A 22,167-nucleotide genomic window follows, 5' to 3' on the forward strand; every position below is an offset into this window, starting at 1 on the left:
TTCCAAGCGGACTTGTTCATTGAAAAGTACATACTTTAATTGATAATTGATGAATATTTCATAATCATTTTCCAAAAAATCAATTTTTGACGAATTTTTAAAGTCATTAGATAATATGAAAAATGAAAAAAAATGTGTTGTATTAAAAAGTTCATAACTAAAGAACTAAAAGTGATATTTCCAAATGGACATCATCACTGAAAAGTGGATGCTTTTATTTATAAGTGATGCACATTTCGTTATCATTTTCCAAGAAATCAATTTTTGGGGAATTTTTAAAGTTAATCTAAATAATGTTAAAAATTGCAAATAATTGTGATTGTATTAAAAAGCTCGTAATTCATAAAGTAAAAGAGATCTTTCAAAGCGGACTTGTTCATTGAAAAGTACATGTTTTAATTGATAATTGATGAATATTTCATAATCATTTTCAAAAAAATCTATTTTTGACGAATTTTTAAAGTCATTAGATGATATGAAAAATGAAAAAAAATTTGTTTTATTAAATAGTTCATAACTAAAGAACTAAAAGTGATATTTCCAAATGGACATCATCACTGAAAAGAGGATGCTTTAATTTATAATTGATGAACATTTCGTTATCATTTTCCAAAAAATCAATTTTTGGGGAATTTTTAAAGTTAATCTAAATAATGTTAAAAATTGCAAATAATTGTGATTGTATTAAAAAGCTCGTAATTCATAAAGTAAAAGAGATCTTTCAAAGCGGACTTGTTCATTGAAAAGTACATGCTTTAATTGATAATTGGTGAATATTTCATAACCATTTTCCAAAAAATCAATTTTTGACGAATTTTTAAAGTCATTAGATAATATTAAAAATGAGAAAAATTGTGGTTGTATTAAAAAGTTCATAACTAAAGAACTAAAAGTGATATTTCCAAATGGACATCATCACTGAAAAGAGGATGCTTTAATTTATAATTGATGAACATTTCGTTATTATTTTCCAAGAAATCAATTTTTGGGGAATTTTTAAAGTTAATCTAAATAATGTTAAAAATTGCAAATAATTGTGACTGTATTAAAAAGCTCGTAACTTAAAAATTAAAAGAGATCTTTCAAAGCGGACTTGTTCATTGAAAAATACATGCTTTAATTGATAATTGGTGAATATTTCATAATTATTTTCCAAAAAATCAATTTTTGACGAATTTTTAAAGTCATTAGATAATATGAAAAATGAAAAAAAATGTGTTGTATTAAAAAGTTCATAACTAAAGAACTAAAAGTGATATTTCCAAATGGATATCATCACTGAAAAGTTGATGCTTTATGTTATAAGCGATGAACATTTCGTTATCATTTTCTAAGAAATCAATTTTTGGGGAATTTTTAAAGTTAATCTAAATAATGTTAAAAATTGCAAATAATTGTAACTGTATTAAAAAGCTCGTAACATAAAAATTAAAAGAGATTTTTCAAAACAGTCTTGTTCATTGAAAAGTATATACTTTAATTGATAATTGATGAATATTAAACAAATAAATTCTTTTTATTTCCTGAAAATAGGGGTTTGATTAAAAAATCCTTTAGAACGAGTAACCTGGATATTTTAAGGTTTCTAGAAAAAAGTTTAGTGATTTAACAGCAACATTTTTAGTTATTACTCCATTTGAATACAATCATAACCAACAAAAAAAGTCGGAATATAAATTTAGATCCAATAATAACATTATTTTTTTGTTATCACATTTTAGAGGCAAAACATAAACAATCCTTATTTCTTATCAAAAATATTTTCCAAGGATTTTCTCACGTAAAAACGCAACTAAACAAATTGGCTTATCGTCAGTTCGTCAGAAAAACCCACCTATTCAAGTCGATTTCTCATTTCTCTATTTTAAATTTAATAACACCAAAGCAGTTTTTACGGTTTAAAAATCCAAAAATAAATATTTTTGGCAAAACATCAATTTTAATATTATCTCGTAAGTTATTATTATTAATTTTATAACTTCATTTACTCAAATTTAAAATAAATTTGATTAATTTGATTAATAATCGCATTAATTTTTAGACAAAAGATTTTTTTAAAGATTTTCTTTAATAAATAATCTAAAATAACCGTTTAGCGCCATCGTTTGTTGCGTCTTTAAACTACAAATCGACGCCTGCGTAAATATTCCGAAAGATAACCGCGCCCAATGGATGCCAGTTCCATTGCAGCCATGGATAAGGACGCTCTTAAGAAACAAATCGAGAACATGAAGTACCAAGCATCAATGGAAAGGTGGCCGTTATCCAAAAGTATCGCAGCGTGAGTCATTTCTCCTCTAAATTATTATTTTCTATTTCTAAACGCGTTAATCAAGTTAAATTTCGTTCATTTTCAACTTCGTTTAGACTTTAGATAGAAGCCACTTCATTTTTCCTGCTGTATTTTAAAACACGTTCGTGGACTAATCGAAATATCGACGTTTTTCGGTTCGCCACATTTCGTGTTAGTTAAAAAGAGATGGATAATATCGTTGTTGAAATAAAATAATTTGTTATGAAAAATTATTGGAATATCTAAAGTGGTTTGAGTACTTGTTATAATGATGAAAACAATTGAGTTAACTTATCTTATCTTTGATAACGCATTTTTGTTCAAACGTTTGAGTTAATTATTTATTTCTATGTATTATAAAAAAAATTAATATTGTAAATATACAAAAAAATGTTCTTTCCAATAGATTATATTAGAAAGTTAGCCCCGAATGTGTGTAAAAAATTCGTAACTCAAAAAGTTAAAGTGATTTTAAAAAACGGATTTGTTCTTTGAAAAGTACATACTTTAGTTGATAATTGGTGAATATTTCATTATCATTTTCCAAAAAATTAATTTTTGGCGAATTTCTAAAGTCAATGTAGATAATGTTAAAAATTTTATATAATTGTGACTGTGTTAAAAAGTTCGTAACTCAAAAAGTAAAAGAGATGTTTCAAAACGGACTTGTTCATTGAAAAGTACATGCTTTAATTGATAATTGGTGTATATTTCATAATCATTTTCCAAAAAATCAATTTTTAACGAATTTTTAAAGTCATTAGATAATATTAAAAATGAAAAAAAAATGTGTGTATTAAAAAGTTCATAACTAAAGAACTAAAAGTGATATTTCGAAATGGACATCATCCCTGAGAAGTGGAAGCTTTAATTTATTATTGATGAACATTTCGTTATCATTTTCCATGAAATCAATTTTTGGAGAATTTTTAAAGTTAATCTAAATAATGTTAAAAATTGCAAATAATCGTGGTTGTATTAAAAAGCTCGTAATTCATAAAGTAAAAGAGATCTTTCAAAGCGGACTTGTTCATTGACAAGTACATGCTTTAATTGATAATTAGTGCATATTTCATAATCATTTTCCATAGAATCAATTTTTGACGAATTTTCAAAGTCATTAGATGATATTAAAAATGAAAAAAAAATGTGTTTGTGTTAAAAAGTTCATAACTAAAAAAGTAAAAGTGATCTTTCGAAATGGACATCATCACTGAAAAGTGGATGCTTTAATTTATAAGTGATGAACATTTCGTTATCATTTTCCAAGAAATCAATTTTAGGGGAATTTTTAAAGTTAATCTAAATAATGTTAAAAATCGCAAATAATTGTGATTGTATTAAAAAGCTCGTAATTCAAAAAGTAAAAGAGATCTTTCAAAACGGACTTGTTCATTGAAAAGTACATGTTTTAATTGATAATTGGTGCATATTTCATAATCATTTTCCACAGAATCAATTTTTGACGAATTTTTAAAGTCCTTAGATAATATCAAAAATGAAAAAAAATGTGTTTGTATTAAAAAGTTCATAACTAAAGAACTAAAAGTGATATTTCCAAGTGGACATCATCACTGAAAAGTGGATGCTTTAATTTATAGTTGATGAACATTTCGTTATCATTTTCCAAGAAATTAATTTTTGGAGAATTTTTAAAGTTAGTCTAAATAATGTTAAAAATTGCAAATAATCGTGGTTGTATTAAAAAGCTCGTAATTCATAAAGTAAAAGAGATCTTTCAAAGCGGACTTGTTCATTGAAAAGTACATATTTTAATTGATAATTGGTGTATATTTCATAATCATTTTCCAAAAAATCAATTTTTGACGAATTTTTAAAGTCATTAGATAATATTAAAAATGAAAAAAAAAGTGTTTGTATTAAAAAGTTCATAACTAAAAAAGTAAAAGTGATATTTCCAAATGGACATCATCATTGAAAAGTGGATGCTTTAATTTATAAGTGATGAACATTTCGTTATCATTTTCCAAGATATCAATTTTAGGGGAATTTTTAAAGTTAATCTAAATAATGCTAAAAATTGCAAATAATTGTGATTGTATTAAAAAGCTCCTAATTCAAAAAGTAAAAGCGATCTTTCAAAGCGGATTTGTTCATTGAAAAGTACATGCTTTAATTGATAATTGATGAATATTTCATAATCATTTTCCAAAGAATCAATTTTTGACGAATTTTTAAGGTCATTAGATAATATTAAAATTGAAAAAAAAATGTGTTTGTATTAAAAAGTTCATAACTAAGGAACTAAAAGTGATATTTCGAAATGGACATCATCACTGAAAAGTGGAAGCTTTAATTTATTATTGATGAACATTTCGTTATCATTTTCCATGAAATCAATTTTTGGAGAATTTTTAAAGTTAGTCTAAATAATGTTAAAAATTGCAAATAATCGTGGTTGTATTAAAAAGCTCGTAATTCAAAAAGTAAAAGAGATCTTTCAAAGCAGACTTGTTCATTGAAAAGTACATGCTTTAATTGATAATTGGTGAATATTTCATAATCATTTTCCAAAAAATCAATTTTTGACGAATTTTTAAAGTCATTAGATAATATTAAAAATGAAAAAAAAATGTGTTTGTATTAAAAAGTTCATAACTAAAAAAGTAAAAGTGATATTTCCAAATGGACATCATCACTGAAAAGTGGATGCTTTCATTTATAAGTGATGAACATTTTGTTATCATTTTCCAAGAAATCAATTTTTGGCGAATTTTTAAAATTAGTCTAAATAATGTTAAAAATTGCAAATAATTGTGATTGTATTAAAAAGCTTGTAATTCAAAAAGTAAAAAAGATCTTTCAAAGCGAACTTGTTCATTGAAAAGTACATGCTTTAATTGATAATTGGTGAATATTTCATAATTATTTTCCAAGAAATAAATTTTTGACGAATTTTTAAAATCATTAGATAATATTAAAAATGAAAAAAAATGTGTTTGTATTAAAAAGTTCATAACTAAAGAACTAAAAGGGATATTTCCAAATGGACATCATCAGTGAAAAGAGGATGCTTTAATTTATAATTGATGAACATTTCGTTATCATTTTCCATGAAATCCATTTTTGGAGAATTTTTAAAGTTAGTCTAAATAATGTTAAAAATTGCAAATAATTGTGATTGTATTAAAAAGCTCTTAATTCAAAAAGTAAAAGAGATCTTTCAAAGCGGACTTGTTCATTGAAAAGTACATGCTTTAATTGATAATTGGTGAATATTTCATAATTATTTTCCAAGAAATCAATTTTTGACGAATTTTTAAAGTCATTAGATAATATTAAAAATGAAAAAAAATGTGTGTATTAAAAAGTTCATAACTAAAAAAGTAAAAGTGATATTTCCAAATGGACATCATCACTGAAAAGTGGATGCTTTAATTTATAAGTGATGAACATTTCGTTATCATTTTCCAAGAAATCAATTTTAGGGGAATTTTTAAAGTTAATCTAAATAATGCTAAAAATTGCAAATAATCGTGGTTGTATTAAAAAGCTCGTAATTCAAAAAGTAAAAGAGATCTTTCAAAGCGGACTTGTTCATTGAAAAGTACATGCTTTAATTGATAATTGGTGAATATTTCATAATCATTTTCCAAAAAATCAATTTTTGACGAATTTTTAAAGTCATTAGATAATATTAAAAATGAAAAAAAATGTGTGTATTAAAAAGTTCATAACTAAAAAAGTAAAAGTGATATTTCCAAATGGACATCATCACTGAAAAGTGGATACTTTCATTTATAAGTGATGAACATTTCGTTATCATTTTCCAAGAAATCAATTTTAGGGGAATTTTTAAAGTTAATCTAAATAATGCTAAAAATTGCAAATAATTGTGATTGTATTAAAAAGCTCGTAATTCAAAAAGTAAAAGAGATCTTTCAAAGCGGACTTGATCATTGAAAAGTACATGCTTTAATTGATAATTGGTGAATATTTCATAATCATTTTCCAAAGAATCAATTTTTGACGAATTTTTAAGGTCATTAGATAATATTAAAATTGAAAAAAAATGTGTTTGTATTAAAAAGTTCATAACTAAGGAACTAAAAGTGATATTTCGAAATGGACATCATCACTGAAAAGTGGATGCTTTAATTTATAAGTGATGAACATTTCGTTATCATTTTCCAAGAAATCAATTTTAGGGGAATTTTTAAAGTTAATCTAAATAATGCTAAAAATTGCAAATAATTGTAATTGTATTAAAAAGCTCGTAATTCAAAAAGTAAAAGAGATCTTTCAAAGCGAACTTGTTCATTGAAAAGTACATGCTTTAATTGATAATTGGTGAATATTTCATAATCATTTTCCAAAAAATCAATTTTTGACGAATTTTTAAAGTCATTAGATAATATTAAAAATGAAAAAAAATGTGTGTATTAAAAAGTTCATAACTAAAAAAGTAAAAGTGATATTTCCAAATGGACATCATCACTGAAAAGTGGATACTTTCATTTATAAGTGATGAACATTTCGTTATCATTTTCCAAGAAATCAATTTTAGGGGAATTTTTAAAGTTAATCTAAATAATGCTAAAAATTGCAAATAATTGTGATTGTATTAAAAAGCTCGTAATTCAAAAAGTAAAAGAGATCTTTCAAAGCGGACTTGATCATTGAAAAGTACATGCTTTAATTGATAATTGGTGAATATTTCATAATCATTTTCCAAAGAATCAATTTTTGACGAATTTTTAAGGTCATTAGATAATATTAAAATTGAAAAAAAATGTGTTTGTATTAAAAAGTTCATAACTAAGGAACTAAAAGTGATATTTCGAAATGGACATCATCACTGAAAAGTGGATGCTTTAATTTATAAGTGATGAACATTTCGTTATCATTTTCCAAGAAATCAATTTTAGGGGAATTTTTAAAGTTAATCTAAATAATGCTAAAAATTGCAAATAATTGTAATTGTATTAAAAAGCTCGTAATTCAAAAAGTAAAAGAGATCTTTCAAAGCGAACTTGTTCATTGAAAAGTACATGCTTTAATTGATAATTGGTGAATATTTCATAATCATTTTCCAAAAAATCAATTTTTGACGAATTTTTAAAGTCATTAGATAATATTAAAAATGAAAAAAAATGTGTGTATTAAAAAGTTCATAACTAAAAAAGTAAAAGTGATATTTCCAAATGGACATCATCACTGAAAAGTGGATACTTTCATTTATAAGTGATGAACATTTCGTTATCATTTTCCAAGAAATCAATTTTAGGGGAATTTTTAAAGTTAATCTAAATAATGCTAAAAATTGCAAATAATTGTGATTGTATTAAAAAGCTCGTAATTCAAAAAGTAAAAGAGATCTTTCAAAGCGGACTTGATCATTGAAAAGTACATGCTTTAATTGATAATTGGTGAATATTTCATAATCATTTTCCAAAGAATCAATTTTTGACGAATTTTTAAGGTCATTAGATAATATTAAAATTGAAAAAAAATGTGTTTGTATTAAAAAGTTCATAACTAAGGAACTAAAAGTGATATTTCGAAATGGACATCATCACTGAAAAGTGGATGCTTTAATTTATAAGTGATGAACATTTCGTTATCATTTTCCAAGAAATCAATTTTAGGGGAATTTTTAAAGTTAATCTAAATAATGCTAAAAATTGCAAATAATTGTAATTGTATTAAAAAGCTCGTAATTCAAAAAGTAAAAGAGATCTTTCAAAGCGAACTTGTTCATTGAAAAGTACATGCTTTAATTGATAATTGGTGAATATTTCATAATCATTTTCCAAAGAATCAATTTTTGACGAATTTTTAAAGTCATTAGATAATATTAAAAATGAAAAAAAATGTGTGTATTAAAAAGTTCATAACTAAAAAAGTAAAAGTGATATTTCCAAATGGACATCATCACTGAAAAGTGGATGCTTTAATTTATAAGTGATGAACATTTCGTTATCATTTTCCAAGAAATCAATTTTAGGGGAATTTTTAAAGTTAATCTAAATAATGCTAAAAATTGCAAATAATTGTAATTGTATTAAAAAGCTCGTAATTCAAAAAGTAAAAGAGATCTTTCAAAGCGAACTTGTTCATTGAAAAGTACATGCTTTAATTGATAATTGGTGAATATTTCATAATCATTTTCCAAAGAATCAATTTTTGACGAATTTTTAAAGTCATTAGATAATATTAAAAATGAAAAAAAATGTGTGTATTAAAAAGTTCATAACTAAAAAAGTAAAAGTGATATTTCCAAATGGACATCATCACTGAAAAGTGGATGCTTTAATTTATAAGTGATGAACATTTCGTTATCATTTTCCAAGAAATCAATTTTAGGGGAATTTTTAAAGTTAATCTAAATAATGCTAAAAATTGCAAATAATCGTGGTTGTATTAAAAAGCTCGTAATTCAAAAAGTAAAAGAGATCTTTCAAAGCGGACTTGTTCATTGAAAAGTACATGCTTTAATTGATAATTGGTGAATATTTCATAATCATTTTCCAAAAAATCAATTTTTGACGAATTTTTAAAGTCATTAGATAATATTAAAAATGAAAAAAAATGTGTTTGTATTAAAAAGTTTATAACTAAAAAAGTAAAAGTGATATTTCCAAATGGACATCATCACTGGAAAGTGGATGCTTTAATTTATAAGTGATGAACATTTCGTTATCATTTTCCAAGAAATCAATTTTAGAGGAATTTTTAAAGTTAATCTAAATAATGCTAAAAATTGCAAATAATTGTGATTGTATTAAAAAGCTCGTAATTCAAAAAGTAAAAGAGATCTTTCAAAGCGGACTTGTTCATTGAAAAGTACAGGCTTTAATTGATAATTGGTGAATATTTCATAATTATTTTCCAAGAAATCAATTTTTGACGAATTTTTAAAGATAATGCAGATAATGTTAAAAATTTTAATGAATTGTAACTCGAAAATTAATTTAATTATATATATATAAATCAAGTTTGAACGAATTTTTAAATTAAATGTTTGTTGAAATATTTGAGTTATTTATTTTAATATATTATAAAAAACTTTAATAGTATAAATATACAAAAAAAATGTTTATAATCTATTCGAAAGTTCTCCGAATATGTGTAAAATAGCCCCAATATGAGCAGCAGTTCTTAAATCGGGCCCCAATTGATACTGATCCGCGATATTAATAACTCTTTGACAATTTTGTTCCGTAATTCCCATCAATCCAACCCACTCCATCTCCCCATATTTAATCCCTTTAGCACGCTCAACGATGTCAGGTTTCGGTTGTATCTGAACTTTATAAGCTTGCCTTTGTAGCGAATCTTCGATCGATTTTAAAGTATCATAATCAGTCATTCTTTTATATCTTAAAATCATGTTGTTAACAGGATACATTTTTTGCAACCACTCTATATAAGAAACGGTTAATTGTCCGGCGTTTGCGAGAATATCCGGGATAATTAACACATTTTTTCGAATTAAAGCTTTATCGCCAGAAGGTGTAATCGGCGCGTTAGCTAATTCTGCAACAACTTTTGCGTTAATTTTACTTGCAATCGCTCCGTTTATCAATAAATGAGTCGCGGCTAAAAGAATTATATCACACGGTTCGAAAAGAACATTTTCGCCTTTATAAGCTTCGGCTCCGGGAAATCCGATAATATTACCGTGTTTAATCCGGTATTTAATTAATGATTTAACATCGATTCCATTTTTATTAATAATACTCCCTTTCGTTGATTGCACCGCGATTAATTTGCTACCTTTATTCGATAAAACCGACGCAATTTGTAACGCTAATTTACCACAACCTTGACTAATATAAGTTTTTCCTTCGAGTGTTGTCGTTAATTTGTGTTTACTCATCAAACTCTCTTTTGAAATTAAATATTCTAAACATGCTATAAATCCACCGGCTACGCTGTTTATGTTTTGTTGAAATTTTAGTGGTTTTCTCCCAGTTACTAAAGTTGAGGCGTGAATATCGCTGTAACCGTAAGTTCTTCTGTACATTGTTAAAATGTAATTCATTTCTTTCGGTTGGACACCTTTATCTGGGGAAACAATCCCAATGTTTGGACCAACGAAGCCTCTTATAACCAATTCGGAAGCGAACTGTCGGGTTACTCTTCTCATTTCTTTTTGGCTGTATTTTCTTCGATCAATAACTAATCCCGCGCTTCCTCCGCCGAAAGGAATATGTCCAAAACCACATTTATAAGTCATAAGTTTTGCTAAAGCCGTTGTTTTTCCTCTGGTCATATCCAAACCGAATCTAACCGGAACCACAACCGGCACATTATAAGCTTTATAATGTACGGCGAAACCACTATGCATTATATAGTTTCCATCATCCATCCGAATCGGAAAGTTTATTTCCAAAACGGATTCCGGATCCTCCATGGCGCTTAAAATCCCGCGAGCTTTTTCCTCGCGTTCAGGCCTTGCTATGGTTTCTGTCCACATCGGTTGTAATTGCGCAATCAATTTATTCTCGACGATTAACCTTGCTTTGTGGTAATTGTAAACGACGACATCGAGAAATGACGGGTTTTCTTGGTCCGGAATTGATACGAGATGGAATGGGATCTTGCCGATGTCCACATAGTTTCGTCGAAAAACTATCGGTTTTAGGGGAGTTAAAAAGTTTTTTATCGATTTTATAAGAATTGGTCTCATTTGAAACTTAATAAACAATACATACAATGTCAAAAAACGTTATTTCATCGATGACATTTCAATAATTTATTAATATTAGTTAGTCAAGTTTCGTGGAAAATATGTTGTTTTCAAAATTACGTGGAGATTTTTTGGAATAATTCAAGATTAGGAGTCTCTCTTAAAAATCGATGATTTTTTTTTTAATCGATAGGAAATGAGTCAAAAGAGGCGTTAATGATAAAAAAAAAGTGCGGAAAAGTGTAGTACTTACCGAAAAATCACTTTAAAGTTGCGATTTGACGTTTCTTTTTGGAAGTTAAAAGCAATGTTAAAATTGCATTTTCGTATTAAATTCTAACCTGAAATTGTTTAATTTATACTCACGCACAAAATAAAAAGTTATTTTCACTAAACTTGTTGAGATTACAACATATTTTCGGATGAAAACCTTGTTTCTTAGGCTATCGATGCAGAACGACAATTAAATGGCGTTAGATAGAATTGTTTCTACCAAATGTGTATTAATAGACTTTGTGTTAATGGATTGTGTATCAATTGATCTGTCAAATGACTGAAAGGTCTTTGCAATCTTTATGTTGTAAATATAAATGATAAATAAGTATAGTAGCTTATTTAATAATAGTTTAGTTAAATTAAAATAGTTATTAAAAAAGACATGGTTACAAAATAAAAATAAATAAATAGCCCGTGTGACGATAGCAACAAACTGTGTATTTAACCAAATGACAATTACAACTGACAACACAAGCAATGTTAACCATGTATTTTCGTATTAAATCCTAACCTCAAATTGTTTAATTGTTAAAGTTATTTTCACTAAACTTGTTGAGATTATACCATAATTATTCATAATGACACCTATGTGAAGTTAGTCCCCAATTAAACAGAATTTTACATGTATAGTATTTTAATTATAACATGAGAACCAGTGAACCGATTTCGATAAACAATGTCTCATTCGAAAGCTTAATCCTTGGCCAATACGAAAGTGGAAATGCCCGATTGAGGATGTGACGATAGCAACGATAGCAACAAACCTTCCAACAACAAATTTTTATCCGCAATTTCCTATCTATTTTATTAGCTGATATCTTTCTTATTATTAGATATAGCAGAACACTAAATGCACCATATGAAAGCTTGATTCTTTCTTTATGAAATCGTCGGTCCTCGTTTGCCGATATGTTAATATTAAAATCAATAAAAGATGAAGAACACCGCTCTGTACGTAAAATAGCTTAATATTACCAAACTTCAAGCCCTTGTGCAATTGTTATCAAACCGAATTTTAAAAAACTGTGTTCACAATCAGAAAGAACGCTCCTTCAAATATCTTAATCCGGGTTTTTGTTGGTCAATATCAATTAGCATCATGGTTAAATCACCTTTAATATACATCTCTATATACAGAAACGTTTAATTGCTCTACCTCTAAACAACTTTCTTACATATTTGATATGAGGAAAACTATAGAAGTATATCATGAAGTTATAGACTTACACAAGGACGTTTTTGGTCAAAAAATTACCAAATTCACACGTTTTAGCCACTTTTAAACATTGTTGGGATCAATAACTTTCTTATATCACCAGGAAAAAACTCTATAACCAAGTAGCGATAACCGCGTGTTATACACCATTAGAAAGAGCAGCAAATTGTAGATAAGATAGATCTATACTTCTATAGTTTTCCCAATATCAAATAAGAAAGTTGTTTAAAGGAATAGTAATTAAACGTTTTTGCGTGTAGGGATGTATATTAAGGGCGATTTAAGCATGACGCCGATAGACCCATTTACCAACGAAAACCCGGGTTAAGATATAATAAATTTAAAGAGCGCTCTTTCCGAGTGTGATAATAGTTTTTTAAAAATCGGTTTGATAACAATTGCACAAAGGCTTGAAGTTTGGTAATTTTAAGCTATTTAATCTAAGTACAGAGCCACCGCTTTGTAGTTTAAGTACAGATTGATCTTAGTATTAACTTATCGACAGACAAAGACCAGTTTTATATAGAGAAAGAATCTCTAATTATTATCTCGAATTATCTCCAATAATAAGAAAGATATCAGCTAAGAAAGTAGATAAAAAATTACGGATACAAGTTTGTTGCTATCGGACAAATGTTGAGGAGGCTGAAAACTAGAAACATAAAACTAAAGAAAATTCCAATATTTTTCAGCACCACATAAAGACTGAACATAATATAAATTATGGAGGAGTTGAGCTTCTTCATTCGTGTAACAAATTATAAAGATAATAATAACTATCTACTTATGAATGAACAAGTTCAACTTTCTCATAAACCCATCTTACGTCATACACCCTACGTTATGAACTTTTGATGTTAAAACTTTGTAACTACGAAAGGGATTTTCATCAATAATATGTGTTATTAAGTTCCAAAATAACGTTAAACTAACTAATAATTATCCTAATTATAATATTTAAGTGGTTTGAAGTCTTTTAATAACAAATTTTTATTTAACTCTCATGGTCTCTATTTAAATGCGATAACAGATTATAAACATTTCAAATAGATTTTTAGAATCTATTTGTATCTTATATTCTATTCAATTTCTTTTTTCGAATCTATCTTTGCTCCTATCTGGCGACGCTCTTGTACATAGTTAATAGACACACAGTCTAGGTAACGACAGGCTCTTAGTCATTATGACCTATGCGAGGTTAGCTCCAAATTTTTCTAGCCCCCAATTAGATAGGATTTTACATGTATAGTATTTTGATTATAACAAGAAAACCAGCCAATCGATTTCGATAATCAAAATCTCATTCGAAAGCTTAATCTTTGGCCAATACGAAAGTGGAAATGCCCGACTCGAAATTTCTCGCGGGGTCATTTCAATGTTTGTACATAATTAGTAAATTTTGAAATCGGGCATTTCCACCTTCGCATTCATTGCAGATCATACTTTCGACCGAGATTTTGATGATTAAAATTGGTCAATTAGTTACGGAGATAATTGATATGTTTAATTAATTCGTTTGTTGTGTTTTAATCAAAATCCTTAAATATTTCGAATCGGGCATTTCGACAACAGCATTCAGCCAGACATAAATTTTCGATTGAGATATAAAACATTAAAATCCGTCAAACTGTTCTTTAATTATAGTCGATTTAGTTTAAATTAATTTTTCTATATTGGGGACTATACTTTTGAGCGTTCACACGTGCATAAACAACGAGCCGAAGACGGTGTCATTCCGAGGGCTGTATAAAGTTAACGGGAGAGAATTGAAATCGGGCATCTTGTAATTTCGATAGAAGACACTATGACGAATCAAGTGACGTATAAATCTTGATTAACGGGTACATCATTTACGAGTTATCACCATTTAAAGAAGGTCAATTTTGTGTAATTTTCGTGTATGTTCGCATTATTTTGGCGTTTTAACGAAATTCGAAAGAGATTTCGAATCGGGCATTTCCACCGTCGTATTGACCAAACATTAAGCTTTCGAATGAGACATTGTTTATCGAAATTGGTTCACAGGTTCTCATGTTATAATCAAAATACTATACATGTAAAATCCTATCTAATTGGGGGCTAATTTCACATAAGTGTCATTATGAATAGTTAAGTTGTAATCCCAAGTTAAGTGAAAATAACTTTTTATTTTGTGCGTGGGTATAAATTAAACAATTTGAGGTTAGGATTTAATACGAAAATACATGTCATGGTTAACATTGCTTGTGTATTAGTTATAATTGTCATTTGGTTAAATACACAGTTTGTTGCCATCGTCACACGGGTTATTTTTTTATTGTTATTTTGTAACCATGTACACGTCTTTTTTAATAATAATTTTTAATTAATTAACTATTTTAACTTAAGTAAGGTACTATTAAATAAGCTATTATACTTATTTATCATTTATATTTACAATATTAAGATATTTCAGTCGTTTGACAGATCAATTGATACACAATCTATTAACACAAAGTCTATTAACACACATTTGGTAGAAACAATTCTATTTAACGACAGGTAGTTGTCGTTATGCATTGATAGCCTAAAAAATAAGGTTTTCATCCGAAAATATGTTGTAATCTCAATAAGTTTAGTGAAAATAACTTTTTATTTTGTGCGTGGGTATAAATTAAACAATTTCAGGTTAGAATTTAATAGGAAAATGCAATTTTAACATTGCTTTGAACTTCCAAAAAGAAACGTCAAATCGCAACTTTAAAGTGATTTTTCGGTAAGTACTACACTTTTCCGCACTTTTTTTTTATCATTAACGCCTCTTTTGACTCATTTCCTATCGATTAAAAAAAAATCATCGATTTTTAAGAGAGACTCCTAATCTTGATATATGCCGATTTTTTTGTTAAAGACTAGGTATTTAAAAATCGTGAATAAGAAGTTAATTTCGTTGTAAATGAGGACTTGTAAGTTTCCACCCTCTTCTTCTACACTTGGCACCAACGGTAAAGGTTAATTTAGCATTTCCAATTTCAACTTTGAACCTGAACACATCCGGACATCGCCTAAGGGAAATAATCGAACAGAATATGGAACTCATTTTATTAGCCAAAATTTAAACTTAAATAAATTTTTTTTCCCCTCATCGTCAAGGATTTAAGAAATGAGATTTTTTGAGGTTATTAAGAAACATTTGAGGTTGGATTATACCAAATTTAAAGTTTTCAGAATCAAAAATTAACTTGATATGAATTTTTTAAAATCGCTAAGTTGATTTGACATTTCTTGAAGGTGAAGTTAAAGAGAAGCATTGTTTTCTCCTAAACGGATAGGATTCAAGAAATGAAACTTTTTGGGGTTATTAAGGAACATTTGAGGTTGGATTATACCAAATTTGAAATTTCCAGATTCAAAAATTAATTTTATATCAATTTTTAAAAATCACTAATTTAATTTGACATTTCTTGAAGGTGAGGTTAGAAAGAAGTATTGTTTTCTCCTAAACGGATAGGATTCAAGAAATGAAACTTTTTGGGGTTATTAAAGAACATTTGAGGTTGGATTATACCAAATTTGAAATTTCCAGATTCAAAAATTAATTTTATATGAATTTTTAAAAATCACTAATTTAATTTGACATTTCTTGAAGGTGAGGTTAGAAAGAAGTATTGTTTTCTCCTAAACGGATAGGATTCAAGAAATGAAACTTTTTGGGGTTATTAAAGAACATTTGAGGTTGGATTATACCAAATTTGAAATTTCCAGATTCAAAAATTAATTTTATATGAATTTTTAAAAATCACTAATTTAATTTGACATTTCTTGAAGGTGAGGTTAGAAAGAAGTATTGTTTTCTCCTAAACGGATAGGATTCATGAAATGAAACTTTTTGGGGTTATTAAGGAACATTTGAGGTTGGATTATACCAAATTTGAAATTTCCAGATTCAAAAATTAATTTTATATGAATTTTTAAAAATCACTAATTTAATTTGACATTTCTTGAAGGTGAGGTTAGAAAGAAGTATTGTTTTCTCCTAAACGGATAGGATTCAAGAAATGAAACTTTTTGGGGTTATTAAGGAACATTTGAGGTTGGATTATACCAAATTTGAAATTTCCAGATTCAAAAATTAATTTTATATGAATTTTTAAAAATCACTAATTTAATTTGACATTTCTTGAAGGTGAGGTTAGAAAGAAGTATTGTTTTCTCCTAAACGGATAGGATTCAAGAAATGAAACTTTTTGGGGTTATTAAGGAACATTTGAGGTTGGATTATACCAAATTTGAAATTTCCAGATTCAAAAATTAATTTTATATGAATTTTTAAAAATCACTAATTTAATTTGACATTTCTTGAAGGTGAGGTTAGAAAGAAGTATTGTTTTCTCCTAAACGGATAGGATTCAAGAAATGAAACTTTTTGGGGTTATTAAAGAACATTTGAGGTTGGATTATACCAAATTTGAAATTTCCAGATTCAAAAATTAATTTTATATGAATTTTTAAAAATCACTAATTTAATTTGACATTTCTTGAAGGTGAGGTTAGAAAGAAGTATTGTTTTCTCCTAAACGGATAGGATTCATGAAATGAAACTTTTTGGGGTTATTAAGGAACATTTGAGGTTGGATTATACCAAATTTGAAATTTCCAGATTCAAAAATTAATTTTATATGAATTTTTAAAAATCACTAATTTAATTTGACATTTCTTGAAGGTGAGGTTAGAAAGAAGTATTGTTTTCTCCTAAACGGATAGGATTCAAGAAATGAAACTTTTTGGGGTTATTAAGGAACATTTGAGGTTGGATTATACCAAATTTGAAATTTCCAGATTCAAAAATTAATTTTATATGAATTTTTAAAAATCACTAATTTAATTTGACATTTCTTGAAGGTGAGGTTAGAAAGAAGTATTGTTTTCTCCTAAACGGATAGGATTCAAGAAATGAAACTTTTTGGGGTTATTAAGGAACATTTGAGGTTGGATTATACCAAATTTGAAATTTCCAGATTCAAAAATTAATTTTATATGAATTTTTAAAAATCACTAATTTAATTTGACATTTCTTGAAGGTGAGGTTAGAAAGAAGTATTGTTTTCTCCTAAACGGATAGGATTCAAGAAATGAAACTTTTTGGGGTTATTAAAGAACATTTGAGGTTGGATTATACCAAATTTGAAATTTCCAGATTCAAAAATTAATTTTATATGAATTTTTAAAAATCACTAATTTAATTTGACATTTCTTGAAGGTGAGGTTAGAAAGAAGTATTGTTTTCTCCTAAACGGATAGGATTCATGAAATGAAACTTTTTGGGGTTATTAAGGAACATTTGAGGTTGGATTATACCAAATTTGAAATTTCCAGATTCAAAAATTAATTTTATATGAATTTTTAAAAATCACTAATTTAATTTGACATTTCTTGAAGGTGAGGTTAGAAAGAAGTATTGTTTTCTCCTAAACGGATAGGATTCATGAAATGAAACTTTTTGGGGTTATTAAGGAAGATTTGAGGTTGGATTATACCAAATTTGAAATTTCCAGATTCAAAAATTAATTTTATATGAATTTTTAAAAATCACTAATTTAATTTGACATTTCTTGAAGGTGAGGTTAGAAAGAAGTATTGTTTTCTCCTAAACGGATAGGATTCAAGAAATGAAACTTTTTGGGGTTATTAAAGAACATTTGAGGTTGGATTATACCAAATTTGAAATTTCCAGATTCAAAAACTAATTTTATATGAATTTTTAAAAATCACTAATTTAATTTGACATTTCTTGAAGGTGAGGTTAGAAAGAAGTATTGTTTTCTCCTAAACGGATAGGATTCAAGAAATGAAACTTTTTGGGGTTATTAAGGAACATTTGAGGTTGGATTATACCAAATTTGAAATTTCCAGATTCAAAAATTAATTTTATATGAATTTTTAAAAATCACTAATTTAATTTGACATTTCTTGAAGGTGAGGTTAGAAAGAAGTATTGTTTTCTCCTAAACGGATAGGATTCAAGAAATGAAACTTTTTGGGGTTATTAAGGAACATTTGAGGTTGGATTATACCAAATTTGAAATTTCCAGATTCAAAAATTAATTTTATATGAATTTTTAAAAATCACTAATTTAATTTGACATTTCTTGAAGGTGAGGTTAGAAAGAAGTATTGTTTTCTCCTAAACGGATAGGATTCAAGAAATGAAACTTTTTGGGGTTATTAAAGAACATTTGAGGTTGGATTATACCAAATTTGAAATTTCCAGATTCAAAAATTAATTTTATATGAATTTTTAAAAATCACTAATTTAATTTGACATTTCTTGAAGGTGAGGTTAGAAAGAAGTATTGTTTTCTCCTAAACGGATAGGATTCATGAAATGAAACTTTTTGGGGTTATTAAGGAACATTTGAGGTTGGATTATACCAAATTTGAAATTTCCAGATTCAAAAATTAATTTTATATGAATTTTTAAAAATCACTAATTTAATTTGACATTTCTTGAAGGTGAGGTTAGAAAGAAGTATTGTTTTCTCCTAAACGGATAGGATTCATGAAATGAAACTTTTTGGGGTTATTAAGGAAGATTTGAGGTTGGATTATACCAAATTTGAAATTTCCAGATTCAAAAATTAATTTTATATGAATTTTTAAAAATCACTAATTTAATTTGACATTTCTTGAAGGTGAGGTTAGAAAGAAGTATTGTTTTCTCCTAAACGGATAGGATTCAAGAAATGAAACTTTTTGGGGTTATTAAAGAACATTTGAGGTTGGATTATACCAAATTTGAAATTTCCAGATTCAAAAACTAATTTTATATGAATTTTTAAAAATCACTAATTTAATTTGACATTTCTTGAAGGTGAGGTTAGAAAGAAGTATTGTTTTCTCCTAAACGGATAGGATTCAAGAAATGAAACTTTTTGGGGTTATTAAGGAACATTTGAGGTTGGATTATACCAAATTTGAAATTTCCAGATTCAAAAATTAATTTTATATGAATTTTTAAAAATCACTAATTTAATTTGACATTTCTTGAATGTGAGGTTAAAGAAAAAAATTGTTTTCTCCTAAACTCCTAGGATTTAAGTAATTAAATTATTTGAGGTTATTAAGGAATGTTTGAGGTTAATTTATACCAAATTTGAAGTTTCCAGAGTTAAAAATTAATTTTATATATATTTTTAAATCTCATTAATTTCATATGACATTTCTTGAAAGTGGGATTAAAGAAAAAAATTGTTTTCTCCTAAACTCCTAGGATTTAAGTAATGAAATTATTTGAGGTTATTAAAGAATGTTTGAGGTTAGTTTATACCTAATTTGATGTTTCCAGAGTCAAAAATTAATTTTATATATATTTTTAAATCTCATTGATTTCATAAGACATTTCTTGAAAGTGGGATTAAAGAAAAAAATTGTTTTCTCCTAAACTCCTAGGATTTAAGTAATGAAATTATTTGAGGTTATTAAGGAATGTTTGAGGTTAGTTTATACCAAATTTGAAGTTTCCAGAGTTAAAAATTAATTTTATATATATTTTTAAATCTCATTAATTTCATATGACATTTCTTGAAATTGAGGTTAAAGAAAAAAATTGTTTTCTCCTAAACTCCTAGGATTTAAGTAATTAAATTATTTGAGGTTATTAAGGAATGTTTGAGGTTAGTTTATACCAAATTTGAAGTTTCCAGAGTCAACAATTAATTTTATATACAGGGTGTCAGATAAAAAACGCCCCAAGCTGTAACTCTGTCATTTACAATGCGATTTTCATGAGCTAGGTATCAAATGAAATGGTTTGATGAATAATATGATTCATGAATATATAATTACTGATTGAATGATATAATTACTAATATAATTTCTTTAATAATTTCTCCTAAACGGCTAGGATTTAAGAAATAAAACTTTTTGAGGTTATTAAGGAGCATTAGAGGTTTGTTTATACCAAATTTGAACTTTCCACATCAAAAAATTAATTCTATATGTATTTTAAAACTTTTTTGTAACATGTTTGTATAAGATTTATTATTAATAACGTTTTATTTTGTAGTATGCGAGAATATGTTGAAGAAAACGAAAAAAATGATCCGTTGATTCACGCCCCGGATAAGAAGAATAATCCTTGGGCAGAGAAGGGCAAGTGCGTGATTATGTAGGGTTTTAGGGGTCGTCCGAGCATTCCCAAACTAGTCCTCGGGGCTCAGCGGAGCCTTGCCGTGCTTTACCTCATCGATTTTTACATACTATTACATCAAGCCGTATTACGTTCTATTTGGAATATTATAATGAATTAGTTTTTCACGATCGAATAAATCGTTACGAGATTTGAACGTAGTCATGGGATTTGTTACATTAAAAAAGATAAAAATATGATTAAAAATATCAAAAACTAAAAAAAATATTGTTATGTAGTTTAAAAAATAAAAAGAATTATTAAATGAAGTAAATAAATAAACGATAATTGCATCTCGTTATTACAAGAGACAAATCAGCTTTTTTATGTTAATTTTAGTTAATTATTGGGTAATTTTCTTTCCATGGTACTTAAAATAATAATAATAAGGAGTTTTCTGATTAGAATAAGGTTTTTGAATGTATTAATTAATATTAATACCAGATATTTCTATGCTAGTCCGTAGTTTTTAAGAGTTTATAATATTTATTAGTATTAATAATGATATAATTATTATTTAGCGATAAAGAGCGACGAAAATTTTTTAATCAAAACTAAATAAATAAATCGCCGGATTTGATATAAACCAAAAACGTCGTGGAATAGATTGAAAAACGAGCAACTTCCGATTACCATCAAATTCGACGTTGGTTTCGATCAAATCCGATTATTAAATCTTTAAAATGACAGTTTTAAAAGATTCAAAAATAAAAAAATAATTTAAATCAAATCAATCAAAAAAAAATTAAACTTGAAGCGACTTAAAAATGAAAAACCCTAAAAATAAAAGACATAAAGAGAGATAGATGACTGTCTGAGTACCAACAAAACGAACGTACAACATTTAACTTGATTAAAATAAAAAGAAATCATTAGAAATTAATGTTTAAAAAAATATAATCATAAAAAACCTTAAATACCTAATTAATAATATATATCCTCGTCTTCCTAAACATTAAAAGTAGAGGAGTAAATTAGGTGTGAAATTAATTAATTAATTGAAGTAGAATCGAAAAGAGATGCAATAATAATCATAAACAATTAAAATTCTAAAAAAAATTAAAATAAACCTAAACGTAATAAATCTAATATTAGATTTGTTTAGATCTAGATCTAGTACTTAGATCGTTCCATGTTAACACCTAATAATGAGTAGAATTAAAAAGAAAATAGTTATTTTAAACTATGTAAAAGAAAAACCCAAAAACTTAAAATAACTTTGAATCCCAACTTGTGACTAATACATGATTTTCGGTTTTGTCGCTCCTTATCGAAATAAAAATCATTTTATGTAGTGAATTATATTTAAGAACAAATAAATACGGTTTCTCGAAACTTTGTAACGTAATGTGTACTGAATTATTAAAATAAATCCAATTAACTCTTCCGTGCTAATGCAAAACGAACATCGTTTTGAGAATGCACCCGAAGGGTTTACATAAATTTATATTTGAAGTTTTATTTATTTATTAAGACTTTACAAAGCAAAATATAGTTTTCTCCTGAACGGATAGGATTTAAGAAATGAAACTTTTTGAGGTTATTAAGGAACGTATGAGGTTGGGTTGTACCAAATTTGA

General features: G+C 26.9%; 2 protein-coding genes across 3 annotated transcripts; one reads left to right on the plus strand and one right to left on the minus strand.

The window, feature by feature from the left end:
- The first annotated feature begins 1,822 nt into the window (after window positions 1-1,822).
- LOC111417181 (guanine nucleotide-binding protein subunit gamma-e) lies at window positions 1,823-22,034 on the plus strand. 2 transcript variants are annotated; one of them, XM_023049386.2, is made up of 3 exons: window positions 1,823-1,952; window positions 2,042-2,281; window positions 20,465-22,034. In XM_023049386.2, the coding sequence occupies exons 2-3, from the start codon at window positions 2,169-2,171 to the stop codon at window positions 20,568-20,570; spliced, it is 219 nt and encodes a 72-aa protein (XP_022905154.1). In that variant the 5' UTR covers window positions 1,823-1,952; window positions 2,042-2,168; the 3' UTR covers window positions 20,571-22,034. The 2 variants fall into 2 exon arrangements, with proteins under 2 accessions (XP_022905154.1, XP_022905155.1); XM_023049387.2 differs by having other exon boundaries at window positions 2,097-2,281.
- Window positions 9,290-11,003, minus strand: LOC111417170 (glutamate dehydrogenase, mitochondrial-like). Its single transcript, XM_023049373.2, has one exon. The coding sequence runs from the start codon at window positions 10,947-10,949 to the stop codon at window positions 9,354-9,356; it is 1,596 nt and encodes a 531-aa protein (XP_022905141.2). The 5' UTR covers window positions 10,950-11,003; the 3' UTR covers window positions 9,290-9,353.
- Window positions 22,035-22,167: the final 133 nt, after the last annotated feature.

The sequence above is a fragment of the Onthophagus taurus genome, chromosome 5 (assembly GCF_036711975.1).
Source record: "Onthophagus taurus isolate NC chromosome 5, IU_Otau_3.0, whole genome shotgun sequence".
NCBI classification, from domain to species: Eukaryota; Metazoa; Arthropoda; class Insecta; order Coleoptera; family Scarabaeidae; genus Onthophagus; species Onthophagus taurus.